We start from the raw sequence: 11,498 nt of genomic DNA, 5'->3' as shown, positions 1-11,498 counted from the left end.
GTGGTCGTCACTAGAAATAGCAACAGCGATACGATTAACAAAAGCAGCTATTGGGAAAGAGACGGTTAAACATTATATTATAAAATTTCAATGCAATTTATTGACACTTAAATGTATTTTATTGGCTTGCTTGGAAAATCAACATAGATGAAATCAAACACGTAAAAATATCAGCATATTGGTTTAAAAAGTATTATTTCTGATACTGTTTAGGTGTTAGACATAATATATCATCATTTTTTATAACTACATCAGAGTGAAGATGTCAAATATTTACACAGTTTTCTTTGTTTTATATAAATGTGTTTTAATATACTGTTACACCTCTGGTCGTTTGTTAATTTCCCGTACAATTTCTTTCGGATGAAACTTTAGCGATACAAGTCCTTTCTTAAATAAAACTAGTTTATTCTTTCTCAATTCAACTTTGTAATACACTTAATTTCCACAGTCACTTTAAACACACGCTATAATTCACAATGATTCACACACTTACTTACAGTCACTACCGCGCTTGACTCAATTGTCCCTCTTTATCTCTGCATGTCTGCAATTCAATTCCGATTGATTTGTCTCACGTTATCTGGCGCACTTATATACAGGAATAGAGGGCGTCTAGCACATACTGGATTATTCGTGATGTTCCCCAATCCTTCTAGAATATCATGACGTGTTACCAGCGTCACGTGACTACCGCTGTCGTAACAATACAATTTATAATAACAGTTATTACAAACAGCTACTACAAACAATGATTTATATACAAAAGTTCCACAAAGTTACAAGCAATACAAAGTCTTCTTTCTAGTTTGGAACTTCCTTGATGTCTTATCGAGGGCTCACGATAAGCGAGTTCATTTCGAGTTGATGTAGGTACAATTCACTTAATAGGGAGCTAGCTAGCTTTGTATTCTTCGCCGATTTTTTCCACCGATGAAGTTAGGTAATGTTTTTGTAAAGGTACTAATGTCCGATGTGAATCCACTGAAGTTAAATGGTTTGTAATGTTCGAAATATGTATTTAACAGTATAATTTATGTACATTTCTAGATATAAATTAAATGTAAACAAACATCGATATTAAAATAAATATAAAATAATAAATCCGTCACAATATGTATAACTGTTGATAAAGTATATCGAATTGTTTCAAGTTTGAGGCTTACTCTTTATTAGATTTAATGTGAGAGGAAGGAAAATTACCTGTTTATAAAATCTGTAAGCTGAATAAATCAGCCGAGTTAGAAGGATGTAACATTTGAAATTGGTTTTAATAACAAAATTCAAAATTGAAACTACCTCATCCTGTAAATTTATCAAATCTCGGTTAATGCATTCCTTTAAAACTCTGTACTAATGACTGAAGGTTCGAGATACGTATTATATAACTCAGTAACGTTCCAGGGGTACAGATCCTTGTTTTAAACTGAGTCAACATATTCCACGGACTATGTTATGTAGCATGGAAATTGATCTTGAATATTCCAAAGCCTACTTGTCAATTCACTTCTGACTTGTTGAAGTGACGGGTGTTAAATAGAAATAGCAGTCTTTTTACAGCTATATGATATAGTTGTAATGAAATTCTGGACGTTTTCTAAAGTTTAGTTCCTAATGATAGCTTTATAAGAATTGGTTAGCATGTTTTGTACATATTTACATCTATTTTGGTTTCATAAAGCTAGATCATTTCGTTACCCTTTGTTATCTGTAATAGCCAATTAAATTTCAATTTAATCTAAATGTGCAGAAAGACTCAAATTCGCTTTATACCCACATTGTATTGTAGAGTTCTTTGACAGTAGTTCACATTCTGCTCTCAAAATGCGAGGGTTATTTCAATGTGTTGGTTGAGCTTGCATGTAGTATTCCAAATTTTTATTTGAGCCATTTTTGCAGGTTGATTAAAGTCCAGAAGCAAATCCCACAAGAATAAACTTTATCGATAAGTTCTAAGAATTAAGAAACATTTTATATTTTATTAGAAATGGTATTTATAAATGCATGGACATTGAAAACTGTCGTTCTTCTTATAGCTTTGTAAATTACTTCGTTTTATATCTGTATCTTCAGTGAGAATCAAAAAATATGCGAGTGTGTTCGTATAGGTTCGTGTGGTATTAAATTATTTACCTGTAATATTAGATTTTATTAATATACCAATTTGTTTGTTTGTAGTTATGCACAAAGCTACACAATGGGCTATCTGTGCTCTGCCCACCACGGGTATCGAAACTCGGTTTCTAGCGTGAAAAGCCCTCATACTTACCGCTGAGCCACCGGGGGCTTAATATACCAAAACGGTTTCGAAAGGAAATGTCTGGACTGCGTCATTGCGAAAAAAACTTTGTTATGAATTTCCGTTATTTGACTGTAAAGTGATTCATTGCACATTCAAACATAATATAACAACTATTGTAAGTTGTTTTGGCTATTGAGTTTCGTAAGAATTAGGTCTACTCGTCAACTTTGATCAAATAACGTTTTTTTTTGTTTGTTTTTGTTTCTAATAACTTGTGGTTTGTGTTCCACTGAGTGAGTGAAGACTACAGGCAGCGACGCATGGTCCCCAGTTTATCATGAAGAGGTCAAGGCAGTAAATAAGAGCAAGAAGTTTGGTCAGTGTAAATGTACAAAAAAAAGCCTTGACATTAGAATGTGAATAGTGGTCTTTGATAAGGCAAGACCTAAAAACTTTTAACAAATCCCGGGTGATATGGTTTTGTCAGAAAGTAGCGTCAAGAGCATTAGCTCTGTTTGTGTTTTTTCTAGTTCCCAGTTTGAAAGGGAACATGCACTACATTTTGTGCTTGCTCATTGCGTATGTTTAATGCCTTATATCATATTATCAGCACATTTTGAGATAAAATGTAATAATGTGACTAACCGTATACGTGTTTAGGATGTAACGTAGGCTCGTACATTATAACCACATGTAGGCAAATATAAGACAAACACGTGATTCATTACATTTTGATCCATAAATTTAAAGAGGCTGTGCTTTTACAACTTACATTTCAGTCTGTTCGATAGAACTAAAGAAGTAAGCAGGAGCGATATTGGGTAACATAAATACGCCCGTCCATAGTTGAAGAATGCACCAGTTTTGTGTGACCTCTCGTAAGTCGGGGATGGCAAAAAGTATGTACATAACGTTAAAAAGTTATTTTACAGCTTCACGAGGTTGAATTTCGATATTATCCCAAATTATGAATATAGTGTTTTGGTACAGAGCTTACTTTGCTAATTTTTGGACTAAACAATGCATTGGATCTTCAGATGAAAGATGTTTAAAAGTAAATAGCTGAAGCTGTGTACGTAACGCGGTATAAGGCTAGAATAAATATTAGTGACTAATTCTGTGCAGACTTTGCTTTACAAGCTATTATTTATATTTTATCTTAATATATATTTCAACATAAATATCTGTTTAGTGAAATGTGTTTTTATCTTGTTCCAAATGTAGATACACCAAGAGAAGGAGGACCCACAACAACAGAAAACTTTTTTCTAAAGGTTAGTGTTCCATAAGCTACATAACACACTACTCCCAACCTACTTTAGAATTTTTGGGACTCAGAGTTACGTGATAAGCAGTCTTTCGTGTGACTCATTCCACATTTAGTTTTATAAGACGTATGTTTATCAGTTATAGTTCGATTTTAATATTTATAAAAAATGTTGAGAACTTTCAGGACAAACCTTGCTGGTCTTTTTTATGCGATCTAATAAATTTACTAGTAGGTACACACACTTGTACCTATTAAACTTCAAGCGGAAGGATATTGAAATATACATAAGTGATTACAGGATAACTGAGTGCAACATTCAACAAAGTACCAAAATTTGGGGGTAGGTATACCTTAAAAACCTTAAAAGTCATTCGTGATACCCCAAAATACACAGAATCAATAGAAGAAAAAAGTTAGTGTTTTTCATTTACCCCTGGAGAAAGAAAGTGCTTTTATTACTTCTTCTATGGTTGGGTGAGGGAGACTTTGATTGATAGTGGGCCTTTCGATGGAGTTAATCGCCGTTTGTGATTTGCTACTAACATTTTCCATCTCTGTTCATATATATATATATATATCCATCTCTGTTCATATATATATATATATATATATCCATCTCTGTTCATATTTGTCTGATAGAATGAATAACCATTCCTTCTGTAAAGCACCTCTAAGTTTATGAGATTTCCAGGTATTCTGTTTTCATTTCAACGTTGTTCATCCAAAATTTTGCAGAGTAGCTCATTTAGATTCAGGACAAGGTTCTAAGCAGTCCAAGATAAATTCTAAACATTGTTTGTCTCAAACCGCTGCTAGCCACGCTTAACTATAATACCGAGAGAAGCATATTATTTCTCCATGAAATTCCATCAATGCAGACCGTGTAGTAGTGGGATTGACCGTCACATTATAACGCCCCATGGTTGAAAGGGCGAGCATGTTTGGTGGGACGGGGATTCGAACCCGCGACCCCCATATTGCGAGTGAGGCTCAGTCTAAAACAACTAAAACAAGCCAACATCTTTATACCACTTCTGCTATACTTCATTGCTGAGGTGTCACGATAACAGTCAAACTATTATCCAGTTTTACCCTCAAACCCATACCCGTCCGTCCATCTGTAGTCAGTAATGACCAGCGACCTTGTATACTACATTGAATTGCATTACTGAAGTTGTTATAAGTTATAATTCTACTCAGTGGTTTAAAATGAAATTGGTGATCGAAAATCTCTCCTACCATATGAATTAAATAATGTATATATTTTATGTAATTGAGGAAATGCTTTATTGTTGATTACCCTGAAACTTGTCATATCAGCTTAGGCTATCTGATAGTAATTAAACAAGTAAACAAAAACTTTTCAAAAAAAAAAGTAAATGTAGAGATGGCTAATATCAATCCTTCGAAAACAACGTAAACAAGTTAGCAGAGATGTTATTTGCATCATCCCTACATAATAGCACAGGCACACAGTTTAGTAGTATGTCAACAGACAAAAATAAGATAAATTAAACTCAAGTGTGATTGAATAGTTAAATATATTGCAATATGTTAATTATTGTATGTATAATTATTATGATGCAAATGCCATCCCTACTATCTTATTTGTATTGTTTTTGAGGGATTGATATTAGCCATCCTTACATTTACTTTGTTTCTTCACTTATTTGCTTGATTTTTAATGCAGTGTTCCAATAGACATGGGAAGGCTGTATTTATAACCAAATTCTAAATACAATGAGGCTCCAACTGTAATATTTATTGTTTATCTATCATTGGCTGGAAATTCCGGTTTCACTCTGTATTTAAGCTTTTTAAATGAACACCAAATGTTTGTAAGAAAGCTAACTTCAAGGGATAAGGATAACATCGTCTACACTAGAATTATGATTTTTTTAATCACTACTAATTAATAATACTTATAAAAGAGGATACTCCGTTTGAAACTATGTCACCTCAATAAAATTGGTTGACACCATTGTTTTGGTTTTTGAGTTATCATGTAACAAAAAGAAGCAGAAGAAAGAAAAAAAATTCAAAATTTTTGCTATAAAATTTACAGATATTCCAAGAACTTGTGACTCAGTCATTACATAGATATTGTTATAACAGGAAACACTGTATAGTATTGTAAAGTTTTGATGACCTATTGAGGATTTATTTAAAATACCATTTCGACGAGCAATCCCAGCCATCCCTACACAGACAGTGCTACCACCTGCCTGATACAGGCAATTTCGTTATGACAATAACTTGGAATTCAAAAGATTCGTTCATTTTAATAGCTTGTTTGAACTGTTTGCTGTTGGTTGTACCGAAAGCGAAACGGACGTCTTGCATCCTTTACGTCAATTAAAGTAAAAAGATGCTTTATATGAATAATTCGTTTTTGTTATAGCTAATTATAACATTTTAGAATAGAAATTTTAGCCCCCCCCCCCAGTAGCACAGCGGTATGTCTGCGGACTTACAACACTAGAAACCGGGTTTCGATACCCGTGGTTAGCAGAGCACAGATAGCCCATTGTGTAGCTTTGTGCATAAATTTAAACAAACAAACAGAATTTTTAAAATACCTCCTCAGTTGCTAGGATATGTTATTAAACTTCAAGGGTGTGATAAATTTGCCTTGAAGAATTTAATTTAATAAAGATAAGGTAGAAAATCTTTCAAAAGTGATTTACACCACAGAACGTAAGTTAATTACCGTAGAAGTCCAAAACCTCTGTGTTCCAGCACATTTATTTAAATAACCGGGAAAAAATAAATGATTTTACCATAACTATAGTATAACAAATTTTGTAATAAATTAAGTATAGAACAATTATTTATCACAAATTATGTAGTAAGTCGGGATTTAATGTACTCTGCTGAACCCTACATTAATTAAAACATGCTTATGAAAATAAAATTTAACAGTGCATCTGCAACAGTAGTTAGTGTAGTTGAGGTCAACATACTGTTTGCTCTCTTTTAACACAAAACGAGCATCAGACCATTTTCTTACCATGTGATGTATTTCAGATACAGTGAAACAAAATAGCTAGCAAGACGTGGTAATTAATCTACAGAAATACCTTATTATAGTTGTGATAAACAACAACAACTTTTGTATCCTTACAGGATGACTTTTGATCGTGAGACAAAGGTTCTTTTATTTATACATTTCTGATCAGTATGATCGTGCCATTTAAGTTATTTCACAAGTTTCATCAAATATGCTAAAAAAAGTGTTCATTGACCAAAAATAATATTTTCTTATAAACTTAGGTTATATTTTACTACTGTTATCTGGAAGTTTCGTGTTAGAACCTGAGTTGAACATTTGTATAGCATTTCTATGTAACATGTGGTGATATCAAATGAGTAACTATATGTTTACTAGCAGAGATCCGTAAAACATTTGCAGTCAAATTAGTGTCTTTATTGCAGCAGTGTTTCTTTAAATACAGAATTCTAACCGCAGACACCAAAATCTATAAGTCCACATGTCTTAGGCCTAACGCTAGTTAAACCTGTATTAAGTAGGGCCTATGTTCGATAAAGCCATGAATTAACACTTTAACTCGTGTACGTTTTTTGCTTTGGGTTAGTTAAGGATAAACTTCACCATACTTAATATTATCAATAAATAAACTTATAATGTTATTCTACAACCTAACGATAGACCTTTTCAAAAACTTTAATAAGCTTTTAATATGTTGTTGTACAAAATGTCTACTAAAGTATATTTACATGCGCCTTTTATTTACCGCCACTGAAATAAAGTGCGCGTGAATTTTCAGGACGAAAAACTGAGTATTATTCCCCAAAAGGCCGCCTAGAGAGGTCACCTGTTCTAACCATTCGCACCAATATAGAATAGTGTGTTGTCTGTCTGTCAGTCAGTAGACACTAAAATTACGTCACATAAGGGACGCTTAACGTTGCAAATTGTACTGTCGTGACGTCAGTAAAACGTGGCATGCCTTGAATCACGAAAAGACTTATGCGCTCTGTACGCAACAACACACCACAACATATGAACTTTCCAAGGCAAAAAATAAAAATGTTTGTTACTCATAATTTTGGATTAATTTACTCTTCAAACAGAACACTTTCGGGGACCCTGTGCAAGTACATTTAGTATATTTTTACTGTTGACTCGTGCACCTTAGTTAGCTCACAAAATCTACAATAATACAGGACAAATCGAAACCATCTAATATAATATTTAGAATTTATCGACGTTATTGATCTGTAGAAGAATGGAAATTCATTAATGTTGATGTAAAGCATTTACAGATGTCAAGTTTTGCTTAACTGCTACTTAGACGTGTTACCGTCTTCTACACAAATGCATCAAATCGGAATGTCCTTGACTATTTCAAACGATTTTAATTGTTTTTGTTTTTAGATTAATCAAAGTACTGTTTTGATTTTAACCAAACACGTGTAAAGTGCAATAGTAAACCTTCGAAAGAAAAACGTACACTGTTAAAATAATTTTCTATTTTATGGATACATCGTGTATCAAATATACATGTTAGTGTTACTTAATTAGAAACTGCTGGAGATGCTTGCTATTTGTAAAAACAAGAAATCTGACAAAGGGGATCTGTTCAATTTCATACACGTGTTTACATAACCATGACTGGCCTTATACATTTCTACCTAGTTTTGTTATCTAGAGATGTTGAAACTGCCACAAAGTAACAGTAGCAATTTTCACTAAAAAAAACAATATCTTTGACGTTTCAAGCTTTCTGGTTATAAAAATATTGAAATACATTTTTTTAGTGATTCAAATAGATGCATAATAGTTTCATTTTTCTCTGTGTATTTGTGCATGTGTTGGTCTTAATCGTTTTGCATTTTTACATAATCTGTAAATAATAGTTCATAAACTGAGTGTTTTATGTTTACAGATCATGAATGGAACTGATACACAGACAAAATCAAAAAAAGGTAAAAATTCAGTCAAAATATAACTGTTAATAAAGTACATTTTCGTGGCTTTAGAAAAACTTAGGCTTCGAGGTTTATTTACTTTTGTTGTATAAATTCGTAAATATATTTGTAAACTATCATTGTTTTAAGAGAAAGAATTCGTTAATTTAATATACTAGCGTATAGCCCGTCAAAAATGACTGGGCAAGTACTACCACTCCCACCACATAGTATACTATAACCTCATATTTCATAGCTAACTGAAATAAATAATGTTTTTGCGAAATCCAGCTTGACCAACAAAGCGGCAGTAAAGTGCAGTCGAAGCAGTCAAACCTCGGTAAATTCTTTTGTGAGCCAATCAAGAAATGAATCCGTGGCGTATTCATAGAATAATGATTGGTAAAAAGCAGTTAGATTAACAACTTCTAATACATAGAAAAGACAGTGCGTTTTTGTAACACTACGTTCCAACAATGGTTTTTTTGTCATGTTGTTTAGCAAGAAAAGTATAAACTAATATTGTTGTTAGTCTAAGTACTGAAAGTATAGTATGAAATGTATAGACAACAAAACTGGAAAAATATTTGTTGATTTCTAAATTTAGAATCTCCGTTGATTAAAGTGGTTTGTTTTTTATTAAAAAACGTTGTTGATATAACAGAAAATAGCTTAATTCCGAAACGATTTAAGTTTAAAATTGAATCGATATTTTTACTTTTATGATAAATTTTATGCAATTGGTTCTAGGCTAGGTGATCCAAACACTTACTACACTTATAAGGTTTCATGCACCCCCCTCACACGATCCCCTTTCACTCCCGTCACTAAAATCTTTATGGCCAGACACAAATCGAACTATTTTATCTGGATAAATGCATTTTGGCTTTTATGACTCCTCCTATTTCGAAAAAAAAAAAAAATCAAGCGCGATGTGACGTGACACACAGGCTTTAATATAGGTTAGATTTCATTTACTTTCGTTTAAGATTTCACTATAATGAATGCAGAAATTTCTAGATATACAAAGATCCTTACTTTTTAACAGTAACTGTTACGTCTCTGGTCGTCAGTTAATTTTCCGAAAAAATTCTTGCCGAAGAACTTTAGCGATACAAGTCCTTTCTTAAATAATACTGGTTTATTCTTTCTGAATACAACTTTGCAATACACTTAATTTTCACAGTCACGCTATAACAAACGCTATAATTCACAACGAACGCCTCACGTGCTCGACTCAACAATATGTTTCTCTCTGTCCGCAGTTCAATTACATTCTTGCCGTCACGTCTTGACCGTCTTATATATAAAAGAATACCGAAATACTCGAGCATTCAGGAAGGGACAGGATCTTTCTAGAAGTTCATGACCTGTTACTAGCGTCACGTGACTTCCGCTGTCGTAACATAACAATTCACAGCTGACGAATGGCATAAATAAACGGTCGAATTATTAGAGCTCACCAATCCTGTCTCTGCCAAATATCCTGTTAAGTTCCATGTTGAAAAATTGATGTTTCGTGAAGATTCCTTTGTTCAATTAAATATATTCAGTATAAATGAACTATATTTCTAATATGTACTGTAGTACCCAATAACGTGTAAAATTGACACTCGTAATATTCTATCATTTTCAAGTATATGCATTCTATCTAATGATGAAACTCAAATTATTCCTCAAGTAACAACCGAAGAACACTAAAAAAAAAAACATTAAAAAGTGAACAATTAGAACATTGGCCAAAGAGCTGAGTTTCTTACACTTGTTCAGATTTCTTGATCTCAAACCTCCTAGTGCTACTTTATCATTGGCCAAATGTCATATTTGCCCAGTTGGGATCTAACTTTTCATAAATAAATGTTTTTCAATGCTCAGAGTTTGTTAGTTGTTTACATAAGCGTGTAATGTCTGTATTCAGTTGTTTAAAACTGTTTATTTTGTTCTGAAATGAAAATAATCCGTTCACTAAGAAGAGCTGCATATTAGAATCCTGTCCGTTTTCAATTTTCACTGAAACATAAAAAAATACTTGGACGGTGTCCATCCTTAACCTTTATTAAGTTCATATTAGTTGAATTCATGTACAAAGAAGCAAACCCTGAAAGCTGAACTTATTAGAAAAGCCAATAAAAGTTTTCCAGTTGTTAATCGGTGGTCAAGTAGTAGTTAACTTTCAATTAATAACTCGTTTTCATAGACAATACACAGTAAATTTTCTCATACAAGTAATGTTTGTTTTTTTAGATTTATTATAAGATATTATTATTTTTTCTATGTATACGAAAATTAGTATGCAGTTGGCAGAATGTGTTGTTATTTTATTTTAAATATTATCATAATACCTGTAGATCCTTATATCAAAACATTTGGAAGACCACCTGCTATCACTGCAGCCAGGGGAAACGTTTTGGAAGTTCTGGATACAAAGGTAACTTTGTAATATATCCGAAATTGGGTCCATTACTTGAAAGCATCATAAAAGTATACAAGCTTGTCCGTTGTACATCAGATTTAGACAATTTTTCGTGCATGTTCTAGTGTTATTAATAATATACTTCTTACAATGTAACATATCTATGTTGTACACTGCACATCTTTGAGTGATATGATGCCACTTGCCACAAACATGACGTTACGACATCCTTTCTGTATTATTTGAGATCATTGAGTGAAAATAGCCTACTTTCACAAACTAGCAGTTTATAAAACCACATAAGTGATGATTAAATGAATTCGAGTTTAACCTTAACATTTAAGCAGCAAAATAAGAAAGTGCACCATATATACGTTAACAGTGGCGAAACGTTGTTTTATTTAATATTTTTCTATCCCAACAAGACCATATATTGAACCATTTTAATTACTAAAAAATTTTATTCCTCCGTAGAAGAATATAAATATGAAATCTAAATGAAATTTATTGCATTGGTTTAAATATAAGCGGCAATGAGTTAAAATGGGTTTACCTATCAATCTTGTTGGGTGCCCCCCCCCAGTGGCACAGCGGTATGTCTGCAGACTTACAACTCTAGAATCTGGGTTTTGATACCCATG

At 32.8% G+C, this 11,498-nt stretch overlaps 1 protein-coding gene across 3 annotated transcripts in view; it reads left to right on the top strand.

Moving 5' to 3' along the window:
- The first annotated feature begins 2,972 nt into the window (after nt 1–2,972).
- The window catches only part of LOC106465530 (protein bicaudal C homolog 1-B-like), a 49,790-nt gene continuing 41,264 nt past the window's right edge, over nt 2,973–11,498 (top strand). For 2 of the 3 annotated variants that reach the window (XM_022393440.1, XM_013925755.2), the window contains exons 1-4: nt 2,973–3,141; nt 3,467–3,516; nt 8,423–8,462; nt 10,793–10,872. In XM_022393440.1, the coding sequence (XP_022249148.1) occupies nt 3,096–3,141; nt 3,467–3,516; nt 8,423–8,462; nt 10,793–10,872 (216 nt within the window). In that variant the 5' untranslated portion in view covers nt 2,973–3,095. The remainder of the gene's footprint in view (nt 3,142–3,466; nt 3,517–8,422; nt 8,463–10,792; nt 10,873–11,498) is intronic. The other variant, XM_022393441.1, reaches the window with a different exon arrangement.

Source organism: Limulus polyphemus, unplaced genomic scaffold (assembly GCF_000517525.1).
Source record: "Limulus polyphemus unplaced genomic scaffold, Limulus_polyphemus-2.1.2 Scaffold1972, whole genome shotgun sequence".
NCBI lineage: Eukaryota > Metazoa > Arthropoda > Merostomata > Xiphosura > Limulidae > Limulus > Limulus polyphemus.
Note: the sequence above shows the minus strand (reverse complement) of the source record. Positions and strands in the feature narration are given on the sequence as shown.